Raw genomic sequence first — 23,899 nt, 5'->3', positions numbered from 1 at the left:
TGGAAGGAAGAGTTATGCTTGAAGCACTTAAGGGCCTCTGCATCTGTGAATAGATTTAGGTCTGGAAACTGGGAAGTGGCCATGACTCTCCACTGTAGAGATTCAGATTGGATTTTTGGCCGCTAGACCGAAAGCTTTCCCTCTGTATGTATGTCAAGTAATATAGTCCAATAGACTGCTCTATTCCATTCCTAGTATCACCAAGAACAATTAGTCACTGTCAAAGATCTCTGTGAGACATGGCATGCTGACTGCCTGTATGCCTTGCTGTTTATTTTTTTACAGTAGCTGTGCCTATTTTGACACATTAAGTGCTGTCACTTGGCAGTTATTTGGCAGTTAAGTGCTTCCACTCGGCCTCTGATACTTTGAAATCCCATCATTTCCACTGAAAGTCAGGAGCCCATCTGAATTGTGACATTCCCAACACTTGAAGCTGGACTGCAAAGAAGAACAACCATACAGCTTTTAAGGAACACAGATGATACTCCACTAATCTATATCTCAACTCATTAGTTAAGGTAGTATCTTCTGGTCCTTCTTATGGAACATAGTTTGGTGGAAGGAGTGTGCAATTTACAATGATAAATCAAGCCCACCATTACTGTCTTCTTATGCCTTTGTATTCTCCTCTCCACATTGTATCACAGCAGCTCTGGCATCTCAACCTCACTGACTGCAGGATACTAATTAGTTCAAGTTTTAGTCAACCAATTAAGTAAGAGGTTAAAGCCACCTTAATACTGCATAAAATAGTACATTAGATCTGAAATTTCTAGTAAGTGACTCCATATAAATGAATTCAGTCTTATCTGATGTTATAGTCTTACCTCCTTGACCTAACATCCTTGTAATCTATTTCCACATGTTCCCACAGCTTTTTTCTAATATATATAAGCACAGTCTTGCAATTCTTTTGGTGTGTAAGTCTTTTAATCCTTGTCATAGAGTGTACTTGTCCCCAGGAGTGTGCTAAGACTTGACCTGGTTTATACATCTGGTGCCAACATGAAATGGTTGTGGTCAGTCTTGAGAAGATTTGGCATGCAGGCAAGGTTTTTACAAGGCTTTTCAAACAATGGAAGGCTAATCTCAGCCAATGAAGGAAAAGCAACTTCTACTGGTAAGAAAGGCTCAGAATACTTGAGTGTTCAAAATTGTTAGTTGTACCTTGTTCAACTTGATATCCCCATTCCAAATTTCAGGATCCCAATCTTTACCGATAACTAGCCTAACTTTCATATAAAAAACTTGTTGAGACTAAATTCAACTGCCTTTGTTGTTCAGCCACCCACACAATTATATTTATGTTTGATTATCAACAACATGAATTTTTTGGCCATAAAAAATACAACTTGAGACAGTAATATATTACTTATAATACCATTATAAGGAATGGTCATTAGCTTATAATTTTTAATATATTTAAATATATTGTGCTGGTTTGAAAGGATGTATGGACCCTAGAAAAGTCATATTTTAATCAAAATCCCATTTCGTAAAGGCAGAATAATCCATATTCAATACTGGATGTTTGAAACTGTAATCAGATCATCTCTCTGGAGATGTGATTTAATCAAGAGTGGTTGTTAACTGAATTAGGTGATGACATGTCTCCACCCATTTGGGCGAGTCATGATAAGTTTCTCAAGTCCTATAAAAGAGGAAACATTTTGGAGAATGAAGGAGATTCTGAGAGAGCAGAGAATGCTGCAGCACCATGAAGCAGAGAGTCCACGAGCCAGCGACCTTCGGAGATGAAGAAGGAAAATGCCTCCCAGGAGCTTCATGAAACCGGAAGCGAGGTGAGAAAGCTACCAGATGATGCCGTGTTTGCCATGTGCCCTTTCAGTTGAGAGAGAAGCCCTGACTGTGTTCACCATGTGCCTTCTCCCTTGAGAGAAACCCTGAACTTTATCGGCCTTCTTGAACCAAGGTATCTTTCTTTGGATACCTTAGATTGGACATTTCTAAAGACTTGTTTTAATTGGGACATTTTCTCGGTCTTAGAACTGTAAACTAGCAACTTATCAAATTTCCTTTTTAAAAGTCATTCTGTTTCTGATATAATGCATTCTGGCAGCTAGCAAACAAGAATAGATTTAATATAATTACTTAAATTATATTACTTATAATGCCAATAGGCATTAGCTTATAATTTTCCCTTTATAAGCAATCATGCACATTTAACCCATCCATTTCATAGTTACAGTCATGAATATGGCCATTAAATGGAAAAAAGCAGCAGCTAGTTAGGCTCTCAAGGCATGTGCTTTAGTTGACAACTGTAGTAGATGGAATTATGTACCATTTCAAAAGACATGTTCTTAATCTTAACCAACATTCCTGTGGATATGAATTTATTTGTAAATAGGACATTTTGAAGGTGGTATTTTTTAGTTAAATTGTGGCCCAAGTGAATCATGGTGGGTCTTAATCTATACTACTTTGGGCCTTATAAACAGAAGAAACCAGAAGTCAGTGGAAACTGGAGGCACAGACACGAGAGGAGAGAGATTGCCATGTGATGGAAGCAGAAATGCAAGCCAAGGAATCCCAAGGATTTTGGCAAGCCAGCATCAAAATGCTACAGACTTTAGAGGAAAAGAATGTCCTTGCCAATGCATTGAATTGGACTTCTAGCCTCTGAAATCATGAGTCAGTAAATGCTTATTATTAAGCCAACCCATTGTTTAGTAATTGTCATTGCAGCCTTACAAACTAAGACAGCAATATTTCAGTCAACTGCAGTTGGTAGTTTGAATGATTGTGATTCTATCATATGTAAACCAATCCGCAGATACCATTTCTACAAGACTGTTTTCTGTAGCTACTACTGCTGTAAATTCTTTAACAGTCTTTATCCAATAAAAAAAAGAAACCACAGAGATGTTTGCACAGGGAAAGTTTCATGTAAAGAATTATTAACTGTAATAAGGAATTTGAGCAGCAAGGGATTGGCTAGTAAGGAGTAAAGCTTACTGTAAAGAATATATTAATAGCAGATATAAGGAGCAGACACCTCCTATAAGGTTGAGATAGAAGGCCCAAGAAAGAACATTGTTGGAGAGGGCATAACCATTGATCACTAAATTCACTAGTTAGCAGAGGAGTCACCAAACTGTTGGTGGGTGAGTGGGTTGGATGGGGCATTACACTTCCAAGCTCACTTTTGTGATCAGCAGGCCTCAAGTTTTCACTGGCTGATGGCTGAAGTCATCAGTCCTTTGCCACAGGAGCTTCCACCTAAGCAACTCACAACATGGCAGCTGGCTTTCTACAGAGCAAGCAAGTAAGAGGGCAAGAGAGGGCAGCCAAGATGGAACACACAATCTTCTTGTAACCTAATCGTGGGAACAACATCCCATCCTCTCTGCAGCATTCTATTCATTAGCAGTACATCAGGAGTCCAGCCCACTCTAAGGAAAGGTGATCACATAGGGGCATGAGCATCAGGAAGTGGGGCTCATTGGGGACTATCATAGAAGCTGCCAACCCTAATATTCAATTGTGCAGAATTATATTCAGATAGTGCAATTCAGGCTAATTATTAAGTGAATATTCTGTAGAAGTAAGAAAAGGCCTATACTGAAAAAATATTCCAAAATCTTTAGCTATGACTGAAACAAGTAATTGATTTTTCTATTTTTCTGTGTTTCCTACATTTTCTGTAATGGAGGTGTGCCAGTTTGAAACAACTATGTAGCCTAGAAAAGACATGTTTTAATCCTTACCCAATCATGTGGGGTAGCCTGTATTTTTTCTTTTTCTTTTTTTTTTTTTTTAATTCATGGTCTGGGACTCAAACCCAGGTCTCCTGCACAGAAGGTGGGCATTCAAGCATTCTACTATTGAACCACCTGTGCACACTTTTTTTCAGCTGTTTCTTTTAATCCTGATCCAATATTGCAGGGTAGCAACTTCTGATTAGATTATTTCACAGGCTTGTGGTATGTCCACTTATGGGTGTGAACTTTTGATTAGATGGAGATGTGACTCCACATATTCAGGGTGGATCTTGAATAGTGTGTTAGTTAGATTCAGTTGTCAACTTGGCCAGGTGAGCATACCTAGTTCTGTTGCTGCGGACACAAACCAATGGCACGTGAATCTCATCTGTTGGTAATTACATCTGCAGTCGGCTAGGAGGCGTGTCTGCTACAATGAGTGACGTTTGACTTAATTGGCTGGTGCTTAAATGAGAGAACGCAGTGTAGCACAGCCTAGCAGCTCGGCATTCCTCATCTCAGCACTCGCAGCTCAGCCCAGGCCTTTGGAGATGCAGAAAGAAGTCACCCCAGGGAAAGTTGTTGGAACCCAGGGGCCTGGAGAGAAGACCAGCAGAGACCATCCTGTGCCTTCCATGTAAGAAAGAACCTCAGTGGAAAGTTAGCTGCCTTTCCTCTGAAGAACCAACAAAATAAATCCCCTTTTATTAAAAGCCAATCCGTCTCTGGTGTGTTGCATTCCGGCAGCTAGCAAACTAGAACAAATAGTTTGCTGGAGTCCTTTCAAGGATGAAACATTTTGGAGAGAGCTCAAAGCTGACAGATGCAGATGCTTGGAGAACAGCTGCTTCAGAGATGACAAAGATACTACAGAGGGAGCAAGAAGGTTATTGGAGCTAATAAGTGAGTAAGCAAAGTAGCAGTGTAAAATGTGCCTAGACATTGGCAGAGAGCCCAGCAGATATCACCATGTGCCATGAGATATCTCTCATGAGATCCTAAGCAATCCAGAACCCAGAGTTGTGTCCCAAAGGAGCTAAGTGAAGGCCCACTGATGCTTATAGAGGAAACCACTGGCATCAGAAGCTGGAAGCAACAGAATTGGGAACAAGCATCAGCAGATGCCAGCCAAATGCTTTCCCAGCTGACAGATGTGTCCCAGATGGCATCAGCCTTTCTTGAGTGTAAGTAACCTCTTATTAATGCCTTAATTTGGGCATTTTCCTGACCTTAGAATTGTAATTGTAATGTAATAAATTCCCTTTATAAAAGCCATTCCATGTCTGGTATTTGAATTCCAGCAGCTTGACAAACTAAAACACCAGGTTTTAATTAAATATAAACATTTCTTTCAAAAATAATAAGATCTTTAAAGCTACCAAATCTAAAAAGAGGCATAAAAATATCCTTTCTCTTTTGAAAAATATTTCATGTTATCTTTTTTTATGAAGCATTTCCTGACATCATCATTATTCCCTCCCAAATCTTAACCTCCAGGAGAAGATAAGCATTATATAATTCTTTGAGTTACTGTGTCATTTACATATGGCAATTGTCGCAAGCACCCATTTAGCGTCCCATCACCCATCACTGATTGTGAACTATTTGGTTTTGGAGATTAGTGTGCTCCTAGTTTCCAGCACATTGCCTGACACACAATAGGTGCACAAAGTATAAACAGTGATTGTTGCATGTGCATACAGACACTAGCAAAAAGAAAAGATAGCGGTGAGGAAGTCCTGAATCTGTGAGACAGGGAAAGCATTAACCTCCTGCCTTCTCATCCACTGAGTTATCACCACATTTGCGTACTTCTGTCTCTGGACAAGTCCTGTGGGAGCCTGAGTTATTTTCTTCTTGTTAGGCTCTACTAACCAAGAGCAAACCACAAGTCCAGAAATGACATAAAAGGCCCTGGACCAAACATGCTCAAAGGCCACAGACTCCAGCAGTTGATGCCTCTTCTCATGACTGGCCCTTCAACCATGAGACTCCATTGGCTTCTTTCCACACTCCTCTTTCTGACTTTCTTACCCACAGGTAAGGTGGTAGCTGATTATAGGGGGTCTGCAGTTTTAAGGGCTAACTGGCAAGTCAGACAACCTCTCAAAATCAGGAACTCAATATCAACAGCTACACTAGCATTACAATGGGACAGAAAAGGAAATGAGACCATGCTAATGGAATTCCTTTGCCATTACCCAAACTGCCTGTTGAGGTAAAATTCTATTTTAGCCTCACTTTGTATCTTGAGATGCCTTAGTTAAGCTTGGCAGTTTATAAGTAGGCAGGTAGAGCTGACAGGATTAAAGAACAGCAGCTTCTGTCATTATAGAAATGAACAGATTCTTATTATCAAGAATTATAAAAAACTATTGCTAAGTGAGCAAGACACAAGAATCCTCATCTAGGCACATGGTTACCAAAAGGACCCAGAGATTAGCACTGAGGAATGATACACAGCTCTCATTGTTGCAGAAGTATGTCCATAGTTGTAAAAGAAGAGTAAACACTTATTTTTTATTCAAATTAGATAGCTTTGGAAATGAAAGGGAGCACTATGATATATGCGTCAGGGGAGCAGACATAAACTGGAACTATCCAGGACAAATTGATAACAAGGCCACCCTGTATAAAGGACATATTGCCAAATGGGTATCAGAAACAAGGATCCAATCCCCAGGGAACGATTAACAAAAAAGTCAAGGGCTGGTCCACATTGTAGGAAGGGTTCTTATGTAAAATATCTGCCACCCAGCATAAGCACTAAAGCATAAATCTAGTCCCATAAAAAGAGGCTTGTAGGAGGAATACACATGCTAGAATACTAATACAGAAGTTCGAGAGGAAAAAAATTATTGGACTGGCAAGTGGAAACAATAACACAAAAGGTGATACCTTAGATCACTAATCATAATTGCTAAGAGGTCCATTAAAGGTTATCAGGTTCAAAATCATCATTTTCAGATTGAATAACTGGGGCTCATAAAAGGAGTTCACAATTCTATATTTAAGTGTAATGTACAACTGGAAAGCATACGGCAAAGTTGCTGGGGCTGCTAATCAATTATGTACAAAAAGAATTTAAATAGTTTGTGGGATGTTTAAGATTTACTGATATCAGCGAGAGCAAACATATTAGGACGATATATATTAGACAAAACAATCTCTATATAGCACCTGGAAATGTCTTCTTTTTGCATTAAACTGGTATTGTTTAGGATACACTGACTAGTAGGCATATTTTACCCTCTCGTCCTTTCTTGTCCAAGGGTCCTAACTCCTGTGCCTTTGCGTCTATGTCCTCACCTTTCACTTTGCCCCCTCATTCTGGACTCCCTGTGGGATATATTGCCATTTTGTAGCTTTCCCCCTAACTTCTCGTTTGCTTGACCCCAAGCAACCATTTAAAAATGTGTGTTTCTCCTGTTGTTTTGATTGACTAATTAAGTAATCAATCGGTCATCTTTCAGGTGAGAATATGTGACATTAGACATGTGGTCTGATATTCAGATGAGAAATTGCATCTGGATCATATCATCAATTGATGATCAATTTTTAAATCTGTAAGTGTAAATGAGAATGCCTAGGGAAAGAAAATTTTTATTCAACATATAAAATGTTCCAGGCTCTGTTCTAAGTATTATGTCTTAAAAAGAGTAGGACACATTACTACTACCCACAAGAGTCTGAAATTTTAATAGGAAGAGACAAACATGTAAAATTATGCTAATACCCAAATAAGTGGAAAGTAACAGCATGGTTGTTTGGCAACATGAGATTAGAGAGATAGATAACTAATTATTTTTTGCGAGCTGGGTCAAAGTATAAACAAATCAAACAACATAAAACGGGTTTATAAAACATGACTTGATTTGATATGATTATAACGGAAAGATGATTTTCAGAGTGAACCTGGGGACAGGAGACAATGGGGAAGTGCACTTCAAACAAATGAGATAGCATGAGCGAAAAGACTAGATGTCAGGACCATAGCATTGCAGGTTCACCGCACAGTGCCATGTAAGTGAAGTGATCATGTCTGCAGCTGGTGATGAGAATCAGAGGCAGTCAATGGAGGATCTTAAAGGCACACAGTAAAGCATGAAGAGAGCTCATCATGTATTGGTTGGGTTCTAATAGTGAAAATGGACAAGCTCATTTGAGTTTATAAGCATCTCCTTGGAAGCAATGACAAAGAATAACAGTAAGGGGTAACTTAAGGGGAATAATCATGTGTGCTACAATTGTTCTGTGGGCAAAGAGAAGGCAACACACCAAAGGAATATTTATAATATTTATAACTATAAATGAGGGAATGTAGTAGGAAAAAAAATGACTGCAGGAAGATTCAGAGAGATTAGAGAAGATTAGAGATTCAGAGAGAGAGATGGCCTGATATTCAGATAAGAAATTGCATCTAAAGTCATATCATAATTTGATAATCAATATTTAAATCTGTAAGGGTAAATAAGAATGCCTAGGGAAAGTAAATGACATAAGAAGAGAAAACAGAATAAAGGAAATAAGGGAAGACAAGGAAACAGAAAGAAGACAGGGGTATAGTTAAGAAGGAAGGAGGATAGGGGAGAGGGGAGGAAGGAAGGGGAAAGAAGTGAGGGAGAAGGGAAGGCAAGGCATGGGAAGGGGAAAGTAGAGAAGAGAAAAGAGAAGCAGTGATAGAATTCTGAAAATACCACATATATTAGATGAATGAAAATTAATTGCTAAGAATATATCAAAGAATTAAAAACATTTGTATTGATTAATATCAAATGCAGTCAGCAGCAGCAAGAATTTCAAGAAATTGCATGCAACCCAAAGATTGAGTAAAATGATAACTAAAATAACATCATCGGTATTATTTCTTTCCCTCTGATTTCAATGGGATTGAGACTACTATTGTACTATGATTGAATTATGTGGGTGGTTGTGTTGAGACACAACGTTAATCTAGTTAAGACAACATTCCTCTCCTCCTATTTTTCAGATAATATGCATCAGGCATCAATGCTGAATTTTTTTTAATTCTTCCCTTTTAAATGCATATTAAGATAACCTGATTCAATGGATATACTGCACATTTAATTCTGTTACAACAAACAAGAATACCAAACCTCTTTAAAAGGAGCAAGTCAGAAAGTTGATGCCAATTTAAACAACCATCAGCAAGTTTTAATCTGAAGATAGTCTTACCATTCCTAGTGAGGAATAATGTCAATAGGCAAATAAAAATAGAAGGTATGTGATGACACTGAAAACAAACTATCTCACTTTGATAGGGTTCAAGCAGTATTATATGGAACTTAAAGTACCTTGTGGATGATAGACGTTTAATCTGAAGTTGAGACCAAACTGAAGCTATTACCTGTTCCTTTCTTAACTCTTGTTTCAAGGGACTTACACTCAACAGTCATTTTATTTTGAGGATTGCATCCCTGTGTCACTATCAATAGAGTTTCTTATTGGATTAACTTTGCTAAAATATAGGTCTTCTGGTGAAAATAATGGTGTGGATGCAATAACAAATTTTCAACCCTCCAATACCCTTTGTTCTATTGGAAATAAAATTAAAAACAATCTTTTACAATGTCCATGAATTTACTTTTCTCTTCTGGCTGAGATACACTTAAGATACTGCTGACCATTGAGATAGGTAATCCGATCTAGGTGTGGAGAGAAAATAACTTTTGCGTCTTTCTGCGATGATTTATACATTGAGGAATTGAAAGATTCAAATATTAAGATACATCAGCAACCCAATTGAAACCTTTCCTTTATCCATTCTCTAAACAGAAAGGGAGAAAGAAAGAGGTGAAAAGGTGAAATACTAAACATTTTAAAAGAGGAATTACCATCTGGATCTTTAAATTAGCTGAAATAAAGCAACTGCAAGATTGGTTGTATGCATCTGCATGCTTATTATGGCCTACAAGCCATACATGATTTTGATCTTATTTACTTATCTCACTACGTTTTCTTATCGAGTTTATTCCTTTTCTCATTTGTTCCATTGACACCAGCTTCTTTCTGTTCTTCAAATAAATTGAGCAAGGGACCTTCTCTTGCTTTTCTATATACCTACAGTGTTTTCACCTGGATATTTGATTGCCTTTCCCAGTCTCATCATTCAGGTCTAAGTTCGAATACAACATCCTCATTAAGTCTTTATCTGTCCATCTTATCAACCCCATCCTCTAGACTGTATCTGGCCCTTTTGTTCTAACCACATAACATTTTATGAAAAGATCTTATTAATTTATTTTTCCATGGTAAGATTTTCTTCACTGAATGTAAGATCTATGAGGATGAGAAAAATGTCGTCCATTTTCACTGTTCTGTTACTAGTACAAAGAACAATTCCCAGTAAATAAAAGGCACTCAATAAATATTTGTTGGCTATACATATAAAGGAATAAATTAATGAAGAAATTCATATATTTAGGACATATATTTTGTCAATCCCCTTGTTGTTTCACTGTAAGTTTACCGAAGTTTCCCCCCCCCCCCTTTTTTGAAGTCTTCATTAATAAGGTCTAGAATTTATAAGAAAAGGAGGAAAGGGTTTAACACATAAGCTGTAGGGTAATGAGGAGAGGGAATCTGGGGATCAGAGTGACAGGGCAGTCGGAAAGTTCCTTTCTCCGGCTTGTTCGCTCAACCCCTTCCCCCAGAAATGCTCATATAAGAACCCTTCTGTTTTCCGCACTTAGAAGTGTTTATGGTTTTACATTTCATTTCTGTTCTCATTATCTCACTGACTCTTCTGCAGTAAGAAGTGGTGTTGCTGCTGCTGAAGGCCACTGCCTCAATCTCTCTGGCACTTGCAGAAGAGACACCTGTAGAACCGTAGAGGAAGAGCTCGGTAGCTGTCGGAGAAGGTGGAAATGCTGTAGAAGATGGTGGATTCTTTTACCAGTTCCAACCCCAGTGGTCATTTCAGATTATCAAGAGCCCCTTAAGCCTAAATTGAAATGAAACAAAGAAAAACATCAAAAGGAAAGTTCTTTTCATCTAGGAACATTAGAAGATATGCATTGAACACTACCAGCTTTGTAACAAAGTTCTATTCTCCCTTGTCAATGACACAATAAATATTAGTTTCAAATATATCCAAATGCTATTTCTTTGTGGCTGATTTGTAGATCCAAACAACACCTTTAGAAGTGAAGAAGTCCATTTATGAAAAAAGAATTTTTTATTCCCACAGAAAGACCAAAAGATTAACAAAGAGATCTTGCAAAGACAAATATATAATTATGCAAAACATTAGTAAACAGACACACAGAAAGGACAAGGAAATGGAAAGGCATAATACAGAGTAAATCCAGAAAATATCAGGAGGAGAGCTGTAGATGAGGAAAGGGGAGAAAATTCGCAGAATTTTCGCAGAAAAAGGGCAGAAGGAAATAATTTGGGATAATACATAAAGATTATAACCAAGTGGCAGATAGTTGGAAAGAGATGAAAATAAGAAATGGAAGAGAGAGGTTGAAGATGAAAGTAGCTCCTCTAATCAAGAGAAATTTGTTAAGTACTTTAAAAGTTAAAATTTCAACTACAATTACATTTTTGATGTTTTACTCCTATAAACAAAGCTTGTGATCCTTTAGAGCTCCTCAGTATTTGACTCCCTTAGTTAAAAAGAATTCACCTTCTGAGAACCTAAAGATTTTACTGTAAAAGTATCCTGACCTCTTCCAAGCACAGGCCATCAATACCCCTTTTCAAACAGGCATTTTGATGTTTAACAATTTTTAAATGCAAGGTCATCTTCCTCCTTAGTGTCACAAGGTCTCATCTTCTCTTCTGAATGGAAAACTTCTGCTCTGCTACAGACATCAAAGCAGTTCTTACAAGGAGTCTTAGTTTTCATTCACATATAAAGGAAAACCTGTCATTTTGACTATTAAGGAAATACAGATAGGTGGGGAGGGCTCCCTTTTTCCCTAAAATGAAATTCTCATGGACTCCTTACTTTTTAATGATCAGAGTATGGACATTTTCCACAGTAATAGTGTATAACCTTGACGACATTAGGGCAAATTTAACCTAAAAATAGTGGAGCATGCCAGACATCAAGGTCTAGGCGTGTGAATGGTGAAAGCTCCCAATGGCTTACTTTCATCTCTTTCTCTTCACCTCCTCTCCACTACCTGGGCATGATATGGATAAACGCCACACCTGAGCTGCTTTCAGTTTAGAAAGACCATGTCTTACTGGATATACATGCTAAACTGAGCCTCTCTAACTTTCTGTCAATCCAGCCTAATATGGCTCATCCACATTTTTTGTCCACCAAAATATTAGGTGTACAATTTTTGCTCCTCTGCTAAATAAACTTTTAATGAATACTCTTGAGTCTAAGGATTGAAAAGAAGGCCTCATTTTTTGTTTCATTCATTTAAAAAGAGTATGTTCACCATTGTCTGTATTTTGAAATTGGCATGCCAGAGATGAACCAAAACTACTTGCTTTATGTTTAATATAACTAAGAGAAAAAATTGAAAAGTGTTATCCTGATTAAATGGAATCATGACGATTGTGGGGGAAAAAAAAGAGGATTATAAGAGAAAGACAAAATCCTTGCAAAAACAAAAGAGAAGTTTCAAAATTTAAATGAGACGATCAAGGAAAACTATGTTAGAATATTTCTCATGTATTTGTAAAAATCTCACCAGAGGCCAGCCCTCTCAATTTAGAATGATTACATCACCCAAAACTTTCTTAGACAGTGTTAGAGAAATGTAATGATGATACAAATCCTGGCACTAGAAATATGAGTGCCAGCAGAAGCTGAAGCAACTTCCATAGGTTTCTCAGAAATCAAAGACCAGTAAAACAATCCTACAATTAGTCATCAAATTTACCTTCTATGAAGATTACAGGAATTCTATTAAATCTGCCTCAACATAAGGGTATGCTGTTGAGGCATTATCACCAAAGATTGTGACAATAAGAGAAATAATAGATTTAGAATTCCAAGAAAATTTCCTTGGCAGTCAAATGCCAATTTACTTTCAGTTCCCCCACTCTCCTCCCCAGCCTTACCACAAGAAAAGTCTTCTTCAGGGAGGTATTCCACTTGACTCAAATGTAAGTTTTCATTTCCTTGAACATATTTTATAACCCAAATATAAAACCTTAAACCTTAAATTTCAATGACATAATCTATACTATCCCCAAATTCTCTGGTAAATTGGGATACAAAACTGTGTTGTTTAATATGATTAAGTAAATACTGCAAGAAAACAAGAACTCAAAGTCTTCCTTTTATCTTAAGGAAATCTAGAACTTAGATCAAGTGAAATACTTTCAAGTTACTGTTGGAGCATTTCCCCTCTAGCATTGGAGAACATATTGCCATCTTGTTATCAAGGATGCACTTCTATAATGAGCTCTCTTTCAAAAATGAGGAAAAGTTTAAAATATTCACAAATAAACAGAAGCTAAGAATATTCATTAATAAGAGACTGGCCCTACAAGAACTAATGAGGGGAGTATAGTGGCTGAAAAGAAAAGACAGGAAAAGGATGTCTGGAGAAGGATACAGAATTGGAAATTATTAATAAGGGTAACCTAAAGGATAAAAAGAGAGAAAAGGATGGGCCATGGTGGCTCAACTGGCAGAGTTCTCGCCTGTCATGCCAGAGGCCTGGGTTCAATTCCCAGTGCTTGCCCATGTGAAAAAAAAAAGAGAGAGAGAGAGATATGACAAATAAAAATCAGATGATGAAATTATTGAATTCAGAACTGCCTTTACAAGTTCTGAATTTTGAATGTTAATGGATTAAGGTCCCCCATCAAAAGGTGTAGATTGACAAAATGGATTAAAATATATGATCCATCTATTTGATGTTTATAAGAAACTCATTGTAGACCCAAAGATACAAATAAATTGAGAGTGAAAGGATGGGAAAAGACATTCTATGCAACTAGTCACCCCCCTCTAAAAAAGCTGGGATAGCTATACTAATATCAGATAAAATAGACTTTAAATGCAAAAAAATTAAAAGACATAAAGAAAGAAAATACATATTAATAAAGGGGAAAATTCATGAAGAAGAAATAACAGTCATAAATATCTATGCTCATAATCAAGGAGCCCCAAAGAACAGAAGGCAGATACTGGCAAAACTGAAGGAAGTAAAAATTACTCTATCACAATAGTTGGAGATTTCAACACACCACTCTCTCCAATAGGTGGAGTATCAATATAAAAGATCATCAAAAAAAAAAAAACAGAGACCCTAAATAACATAATAAATGAACTAGACCTAACAGGCCTATATAGAACATTGAGTCCCAAAACAGCAGGATATACATTCTTCTCAAGTGCTTATGGAACATTCTACAGGATAGACTACATGTTGGGTCACAAAACAGGTCTCGATAAATCTTAAAAAAGTGAAATTGTACAAAGCACTTTCTCTGACCATAATGGAATGAAGCTGGAAATCAATAATCACCAAAGAAACAGAACTTTCATAAATATATGGAGGTTGAACTACACACTCTTCAACAGTGAGTCAAAGAAGAAATTGCAAGAGAAATCAGTAAGTATCTTGAGATAAGTGAAAATGAGAACACAACATATCAAAACTTATGGGATGATGCCCAATGTCGGTGCAGTGGCCCCGGCCCTGGGAGAGACCCAGAGGGAGCTGGTGGCTGGGTGCCTAGCAGAGCCATCAGTGGGCAAGGGGCTAGGCCTGGGCCAGAGCCCAGGCAGCAGAGCTGGTGAACCTTTCACAGTGAGGACTTGGGAGTGTTTCTCTCTTCTCTGTGTAGTTGGTAACTTGGGTGGTGAAGAGATGGCTGACAGTGTTAAAACCTTTCTCTGGGACCTTGGCAGGGGAATCAAAGACTCCCCAATCAACAACCGCGGCATTTGTGCCATATCAAAGGTAGGGATCTGGGAGGAAGTCTCATCCAATTCCTAGTGTGAGTGAAATAATTGCTGACACGCTCCTCAATCTTTTGCTGCAGACTCTTTCCCTCATCTAGGAGATGTTTGTGGGTCTCTTTCCTATCCATTTGGTTGGTCAGCTGGCCAGACTCCTGCATATGTCTCTTCTCTATTTTCTTTACCACTTTGAATATCACTGATGCAATTAAAAAATTGAAATGCACCAGCAGTTGTCAAATATAGAAAGGAACTGGCCTTACTACTTTGGATTTGGCTTGCCCCTAGCTTTTCTTACAGCAATGCACTCCTCATACACTATCATTGATTGCCTCTTCTCTATCTTCTTTTCTTTATTTGTTATCAGTGCCAATGAAACAATGACCCCTGGAAAGCATACATTTTCTAGTTGCACCTCTTCTCCTTAGTGGTTTTCTTAAGCAACAGACACTCCCACAATATGGTCTGTCTGCAGTCTGCCCTGAGTACCTCAGCCTCTGCAGAAAAGTTCTCTTCACCACATCCATCACTTGCCAAACCGAAGGCTAATGCAGGCCACTGAATCTTCTGCCATCTGAAAGGGGTGAGTGGGATAGGGAGAAGACTATGGTAGTTCTTTTCCTTGTTCACCTTCCCCTACTCAGGGGAGGCAAGACCCACTCTGCCAAGGGTCCTCCACATATTCCCTTCCCTCTGAGGAATTTTACATTTTGTCTCTGGTGCATGTAAGGCAAAATCTCCTGACACCAGTATGTGGATTTTTAATACCACCATGAGTCGGAAAGGACCACAATGTTTTCTGCAGCTATTTTCTAGCATTTGACACCCCTGTAGTGTCTAGACTGATTTGAATACTTTGTTTTTCTGTCTTTGCCATTTGCCCCCCTACCTACCCTTTCTGCATTCCACCACCCTTGGATGAATGGATTTTGCAAGTCCAGCTGTTTTAATTTGTGGATTTTTATTTTTTTTCCTGTGACTCACGTACCTCAGATGTGAGGGTAAAGAAATTGTTCCTGGTCACTCCCTTGATACCATCACTGTCTTGTTTCTTGTAACTCAGGTTAGGTTTTGGTCTCTTGCTTCACTGCAAGAAAGCAAACCTGAAGACTTGGGACAGAAAGAAAATTCTGTTGACCAGATCTGCTACATTTGAGAAGTGATTTTCTTTCTTCCTCTTGAAGGGAAAGAAGCTTCTTTCACTGGTACATTTAAAGTTCCCCAAGTGTAGGGGGCTACCAGTGCTGGACAAGTGTCACTGCAATACAGAATGATCAGAGAACCTAAACTTTTAAACTCAGAGAGGTCTGAAATTTTCTGTTAGCAATGCTATGTCTATCTGGTATTTCAAAAGAATATTGGATGCTGCAAATAGGAATTGATAGGGCAAACTTATTAGTCACATTGTACCTGTGAGTGTTTGGCTTTTTCCTGGTGTTTAAAACAGAGGCCAAATAGAATGGGCAGGATATCAAAGAATTGAGCAATTTTTAAATATCACAATTAAACATGAGTTGATTTTAATTCTTCTTGGAATGCTTGGTAAAATTTACCTGTGAAGTCATCCAGTCCTGGATTTTTCTTTGTTCATAGGTTTTTGATGACTAATTCAATCTCTTTACTTGCAATTGGCTTGTTGAGGTCTTCGATTTCTTCTAGAGTCAGTGCAGGTTGTGTGTTTATAGGAAGTTGTCCATTTCATCCAAGTTTGTGACATACAGTTGTTCATAGTAACGTCATATAATCTTTTTTATTACTTTGAGTTCCGTGGTAGTGTCCCCCTCTTGTTTCTAATTTTATTTATTTCCAGCTTCTTTCTTTTTGTTTTTGTCAGTCTAGCTAGGGATTTGTTTACTTTATTTTCTCAGAGAACCAACTTTTGGTATTATTTATTCTATTGTTTTTTTAATTCCCCATTTCATTAATTTCGGCTCTACTGTTTATTTCTTTCCTTCTGCTTGTTTTGGGATTAGTTCGCTGTTCTTTCTCCTGATGGATCATTTGCTTAATCATTTTTGTTAAAATATTTTTGGTCAAGTCACTTGTCAATTTTTAATAACTGTTCGTTTTCATATAATTGAGTTGTAAGAATTCTCAATATGAACTGCATACATGTAATTCACCAGATATGTGATTTGTAAATATGTTCTCTCAATTTGTTACTTGTCCTTAATTTCTCAACAAAGTCTTTAGAAAAGTAGGAGATATTTTCTTACTGGGTACTAAGAAATCTTTTTCCTAACCCAAAGCCAAGGCCATAAAGATTTTATTAAATGTCTTTCTACTAAAATTACATTTTTTAATTAGAGAATTTATAGATTTACAGAAAATTCACGTAGAAACTGCAACATTTCCATGTAATTTGCCCGCCATTATTAATACTTTGCCTTAGTGTAGTACATTTGTAGCAACTAATGAAAGAATATTATAATACTACTAATTATAGTCCAGAGATTACATTGGGATGTATATTTTCCCCTTGTACCTCCCTATTATTAACATCTTGCTTTAGTGTAGTACACTTGCTGTAATTCATGAAAGAACATGAATTGCACTATTAACCACAGTTGTTTACAGTGAAGTTCACTGTGTTGTACAGTCTTATGTTTTATCTTTAATTTTCATTCTACTAGCATCTATAAACCTAAAGTTTTCCCTTCTAACCACATTCACATATATAATTCAGTGCTGTTAGTCATACTCACAACGTTGTGCCACCATCACCACCACCCATTTCCAATCCAAATAAAAATTCTGTACAAATTAAGCATTAACTCCCCATTCCCTACTCCCAACCCAGAGTCTGATAAACTACATTCTAGATTCTAACACTATGAGCTTGCTTACTCTACTTATTTCAAATCAGTGAGATCACACTCTATTTGTCCCATTGTTTCTAGCTTATTTCAATCAACATATCCTCAAGAATCATCCACATTGTCATATGAGTCAGAACTTCATGCCTGTTTTAATAATGAATAATATTCCATTGAATGTATATGCCACTTTTGTTTATCCACTCATTGGTTGACTTGAGTTGTTTCCATCCTTTGGCAATTGTGAATAATGTCACTATGAACATCAGTATGTAAATATCTGTTAGAAGGCAGTGCAATGGTGGCTCAATGGCAGACTTTTCACCTGCCGTACTGGAGACCCGGGTTCGATTCCAGGAGCCTGCCCACGAAAAAAAAAAATCCTTATAATCTTATATCTGTTAGAGTCCCTGATTTCAATTCTTTGTGGTATATACTTAGTTGTGGGATTGCCAGGAGTGCTGGTTTGAAAGGATTTATGTACCCTAGAAAAGCCATATGTTAACCCTAATCAATCTTGTGGGAGAAACCATTTCTTTTAATCCCTAATTAAGTTGGAAATTTGATTAGGTTATCTCCACGGAGATGTGATTCACCCACTTGTGGGTATTAACCTTTCATTAGAGGGAGATGTGACTCCACCCATTCCAGGTGGGCCTTGATTAGTTTACTTGAGTCCTTTAAAAGAAGAAGCATTTTGGAGAAAGCGTGAGAATGATGGGAGAGCAACAGAGCAGAGTCACAAGAATGATGAGTGCCAGAGCCCATACAACCAGAGACCTCTGGAGATGAAGAAGTAATATGCCCCTTGTTCTAGTTTGCTAGCTACTGGAATGCAGTATACCAGAAACAGAATGGCTTTAAAAGGGGGAATTTAATAAGTCGCCAGTTTACAGTTCTAAGGCTGAGAAAATATCCCAATTAAAACAAGTCTATAGAAATGTCCAATCAAAGGCATCAATCCAGGGAAAGATACCTTGATTCAAGAAGGCCAATGAAGTTCAGAGTTTCTTTCTCAAGGGAGAAGGCACATGGAGAACACAGTCAGAGTTTCTCTCTCATCTGGAAGGGCACATGGCAAACACGGCATCATCTGCTAGCTTCTTCTCTTGGCTTCCTGTTTCATGAAGCTTCCCAGGAGACATTTTCCTTCTTCATCTCCAAAGGTCACTGGCTGTGGACTCTGCTTCTCGAGGCTATGTCATTCTGCTCTGCTCTCTCCGAATCTCCTTCATTATCCAAAATGTTTCCTCTTTTATAGGACTCCAGAAACTAATCAAGACCCACCCAAGTGGGTGGAGACATGCCGTCACCTAATCCAGTTTAACAACCACTCTAGACTAAATCACATCATCCATGGAGATGATCTGGTTACAGTTTCAAACATACAGTATTGAATAGGAAATGGGATTTTGATTAAAACATGCCTTTTCTAGGGGACTGTGGTAGTTAGATTCAGTTGTCAACTTGGCCAGGTGAACGTGCCTTGTTCTGTTGCTGTGGACATGAGCCAACGGTGCATGAACCTCATCTGTTGCTGATTACATCTGCAGTCAGCTAGGAAGCATGCCTGCTGCAATGAATGACGTTTGAGTTAATTGACTGATGCTTAAATAAGAGAGCTCAACATAGCACAACCCAAGCAGCTCAGCATACCTCATCTCAGCACTTGCAGCTCAGCCCAGGCCATTGGAGATGCAGAGAGAAATCACCCCAGGTAAAGTTGTTGGAACCCAGAGACCTGGAGAGAAGGTCAGCTGAGACGATCCTGTGCCTTCCCACATAAGCAAGAACCTCAGATGAAAGTTAGCTGCCTTTGCTCTGAAGAACTAATGAAATAAATCCCCTTTCATTAAAAGCCAATCCATCTCTGGTGTGTTGCATTCTGGCATCTATCAAACTAGAACAGGGACTTACATCCTTTCAAACCAGCACAACCCTGGAAGAGCTTCATTAAACAAGAAGCCAGGAGAGAAAGCTAGCACACATCACCATGTTTGCCATGTGACTTTTCAATTGAGAGAGAAACCCTGAAGGTCATTGGCCTTCTTGAACTAAGGTATCTTTCCCTGGATGCCTTAGATAGGACATTTCTATAGACTTGCTTTAATTTGGACATTTTCAGGACTTCATTCCTTTTTATGGCTGAATATATTTCATTGTAGTTATATATCATGTTTTATGTATTCATTCATCAGTTGATGGACACCTCAATTCCTTCCATGTTTTGGCATTGTGAATAATGCCACTATGAACATCAGTGTGAAAATATCTGTTTGAGCCCATGCTTTCAATTCTTCCGGGTATTTAGCTAATAATGGGATGGTTGGGTAATCTGGTATTTCTCTAGCTTTCTGAGGCGCCATTCAACTGTCGTAAACCATGGCTGCACCATTTTACATTCCCACCAGCAATGAATGAGTTACGTATTTCTCCACATCCTCTCCAATGCTTGTTATTTTCTTTTTTTTTAATAACAACCATTCTAATGGACATGAAATGATATCTCATTGTAGTTCTGATTTGCTTTACCCTAGTGGCTAATGATGAACATTTTTTCATGTGCTTCATATATCTTCTTTGGAGAAATATCTGTTCAAGTCTTTAACACATTTCTGAATTGAGTTGTCTGTCTTTTTATTGTTGAATGAGAGGATTTCTTTATATGTTTTGCATATTAAACCCTTATCATATATGTGATTTTCAAATATTTTCCCATATTGAGTAGATTGTCTTTTCACTTTCATGATAAAGTCGTTTGATGCACAAGTATTTTTAATTTTGATGTGGTCCCATTCATCTATTTTTATTTTGTTGCTTGTGCTTTGGGTGCAATGTCTAAGAAAACTTTGCCTAACACAAGATCTGAAAGATGCTTCTCTACATTTTCTTCTAGGATTTTTTAAGTCTTGGTTCTTTTCTTTGGGTATTTGTTCCATTTTGAATTCATTTTGGTATATGGTGTAATAGGGACTCCCTTCATTCTTTTGCATATAGACACCCAGTTCTCTTCTTAGCACCATTTTTTGAAGAGACCATTCTTTCCCAATTGAGTGGAATTGGCAGCCTTGTCAAAAATCAGTTAGCCATAGAGATGAGGGTCTATTTATGAACTCTCAAATAAATTCCATCAGTCTATCCTTGTGCTAGAATAATTTACCCTTATTGCTAGAATAATTTTTTAAAAACATAAGAACCTACAATACAAACAGTAAATAAGATATAAACTTTTTACTATAATTAATAGTATAATTATAATAAAACTGTTTCATTTATTGCATCAGGTAATGTAAGGAATTAATAATAGGGGGAACAATGTCCAGATTTCAACTATAAATTAAGGTGCATGAAAAGAAAGATGAAATTATAGCCAATTCACAGAAAAAAAAGAGAATAGCTTTTCAAAGTCCATTTATTAGGAAGCACAGCCACTGGACTTATTAAGTAGACTTAAAGTCAACTGTGTTAAATCCACTTAAGCTGCTAAAGGAAAACATGAACAGAAGAAGTAAAAATACCAGGAGAAATATGTATTGCCAAAAAGAAAATACCAAGAAAGTGATATAAATTATAGAAAGGAATCAAATAAAAATTCTGAATTTCAAAGTACAATTACTAAAATGAAAAATTCATTAGAAAGTTTCAACAGCAGATTTTTGCAAGCAAAAGAAAAAATAGGCAAACTTGAAGTTAGGTAAATTGAAATTATCCAGTCTGAAGACCAGAGAAAAATAATGAAGGAAAAAGGAGCACAGTCTAAGAGACCTGTGGGACACCATGAAGCATATCAACATACAAATAATGGAAGTCCCAGAAGAAGAAGAGAGAAAGGGACAAAAATTATATTTCAAGAAATAATGGCCAAAACATACCAAAGTTGATGGAAAATATGGGTTAGCATACTCAAAAAGTTCAACAAACTCCAACAAGGATAAACTCAAAGAGATCCATGACCAGACACGTTATCATCAAATTGTTAATGTCCAAAGACAAAGAGAGAATCCTGAAAGCAACAAGTAAGAAACAACTCATTTCATACAAGGGATCCTCAATAAGATTAGTAGCTGATTTGTAAGTAGAAATCCTGAAGGCCAGAAGGTCAGAAGACAGCTGAATAGCATATTTAAAGTGCTGACAGAGAAAAAAATTTTTGACCAAGAACTTTATATCCAGCAAAGAAATCCTTCAAGAATGAAGGAAAAATTAAGATATTCTCAGGTAAACAAAATCTGAGGGAGTTCATTGCTAGTAGACCTGCCCTACAGAAACGCTAAAGGGGGTCCTTCTGGATGAAATGAGAAGACACAAGGCAGTAACTCAAAAGTCATATAAAGAAATAAAGAACACCAATAAAAGTAACCAAAGTAAACACATAGGTCAATGTAAAAGTCAATATTGTATTTTTGGCTTGTAACTCCTTCTTTTTTCTGTAGTATTTAAAATACATATCATAAAACAATAATTATAAATCTTTATTAATGAGTACACATTATATGAAGAAGCAATTTGTAACAATAAAAACATAAGGCCAGAGTATAAGAGCAGAGTTTTGTATGTTATTGAAACCAAATTAGTTTTAATACAAAGTAGATTTTTATAAATTTAGGATTTTAATTGTAATCAACAAGAAAACCACTAAGAAATTTTAAATATACATAAAAAGAATTAGGAGGCAATCAAAATGATGTATTAGAAAAAATGCAATTAAACACAAAAAAGCAATAATGGAGAAACTGAAGATCAAAAAAAACATTTAAGACAGAAACCAAGAAACAAACCAGCAAATTATATGACTATAATTAGTCATTTCAAATGTATGTTAATTAAATTCTCCAATCAAACAGTAGATATTGGCAGAATGGATTAAGAAAAAAAATTTTAAAAAGCATGAGCCAGGTATATGCCATGCCATCTACAACAGATTTACTTTAGGTCCAAAGACACAAAAATGCAAAAAGCTAGGTCATACAAATAATAACCAAAAGAAAGTAGACTTTAAGACCAAAATTGCTGAAGCAGACAAAGAAGTCCATTATATAATGATAAAAGGGCCAATCTATCAAGAATATATAACAACTATAAGTATGTATGCGCCCCAAAATACATGAAGTAAAAACTGACAGACAAAACTGAAAGTACAGGGGGTGGAAGGGTAGGTCAGTGGTAGAATTCTTGCCTGCCATGTGGGAGACCAGGGTTCAATTCCTGGCCCATGCACTTCCCAAAACAAACAAAAATTCAACAAATGGTGATGCAGTAATGGGATATTCACATGGAAAAAGAATGAAATGTGACCCCACCATACAGCATACAAAAAAATAATAATAATAAACCTGAAGGGGCAAAGAGTTCAGCAATAATAGCTGGAAACTCCACATCTCACTCCTCACTCTCACTAATGGACAGAATTATATAAAGATGAGCAATGAAATGGAAGACTTGAACAGCACTATAAACTAAACCTGACATATATAAAACATTCCACTCAACAACAGAATATACATTCTTCTAAAGTGCACATGACACATCCTCCAGAATAAACCACGTTATGCCACAAAAGAAGTCGCAACAAATTTTAGAAGATTGAAATAAAGTATCCTCTACAACCATGATGGAATGAATTTAGAAATAAGTGACAAAAGGAAGTCTAGAAAAATCACAAATACATGGAAATTAAACAATGTATTCTTAACGAATGACTCAAAGAAGATATCACAAAGGCAATTAGAAAATACTTTGAAATTAATTAAAACAAAAACACAGTATACTAAATCTTAAGTGAAACAGTGTGAGGAGTGAATTTTAGAGTTGCAAATACTTTCATTAGAAAAGAAGGTGGAGTTCAAAGCAATACCCTGAACCTTCAACCTTAAGAAACTAGAAAATCATAGCAAGTAAACCCAAAGAAAAAAAAAAGATAACAAACATTAGAATGGAAATATATGAAATAGAGTATATGAAAACAATAGAGAAAATCAACTAAAACTGAAATTTGGCTCTTTGAAAAGATTAACAAGTTGACAAACATATATGTAGACTTAGCAAAAAAAGAAAAGAGAAGGCTCATATTATTAAAATTAGAATTAAAGCAAGAATATTACTACAAAACATACAGTAATAAAAAGGGTTGTAAGACAGTATTATGAACAAATGTATGCCAGCAAATTAGATAACCTAGATGAATTGTAAAAATTCTTAGAAACATGCAAAAATTACCAAAACTGACTCAAGAAGGAATTTTTAAAATCTGAACAGACCTATAGCAAAGAAAAAGAGTCAGTAAATTAAAAAAAAAAAAAAAAAAAAAAAACTTCCACAAAGAAAAACCCAGAACCAAGTGACTTCGCCGTGCATTGTACCAAACATTTGAAGAATTAGCACTAATCCTTCTCAAATTCTTCCAAAAATAGAAGAGGGAGCAGGCCACAGTGGCTCAGCAGGCAGAGTTC

General features: G+C 36.9%; 1 protein-coding gene, 1 long non-coding RNA gene and 1 pseudogene across 9 annotated transcripts in view; 2 read left to right on the top strand and 1 right to left on the bottom strand.

The window, feature by feature from the left end:
• The first annotated feature begins 5,713 nt into the window (after positions 1 to 5,713).
• LOC143677231 (beta-defensin 109-like) lies at positions 5,714 to 10,706 on the top strand. The gene is made up of 2 exons (XM_077152980.1): positions 5,714 to 5,768; positions 10,501 to 10,706. The coding sequence occupies exons 1-2, from the start codon at positions 5,714 to 5,716 to the stop codon at positions 10,704 to 10,706; spliced, it is 261 nt and encodes an 86-aa protein (XP_077009095.1).
• LOC143677233 (uncharacterized) overlaps positions 10,200 to 23,899 on the bottom strand; it is a 69,598-nt gene continuing 55,898 nt past the window's right edge. For all 8 annotated transcript variants that reach the window (XR_013172458.1, XR_013172460.1, XR_013172459.1 and 5 more), the window contains one exon: positions 10,200 to 10,692. This is a non-coding gene — a long non-coding RNA (uncharacterized LOC143677233). The remainder of the gene's footprint in view (positions 10,693 to 23,899) is intronic.
• On the top strand, positions 14,342 to 15,196 carry LOC143676708 (etoposide-induced protein 2.4 homolog pseudogene; annotated as a pseudogene).

This window comes from Tamandua tetradactyla, chromosome 3 (genome assembly GCF_023851605.1).
Source record: "Tamandua tetradactyla isolate mTamTet1 chromosome 3, mTamTet1.pri, whole genome shotgun sequence".
Taxonomy (NCBI): Eukaryota; Metazoa; Chordata; class Mammalia; order Pilosa; family Myrmecophagidae; genus Tamandua; species Tamandua tetradactyla.
This window is presented reverse-complemented; position numbering and strand designations above follow the sequence as displayed.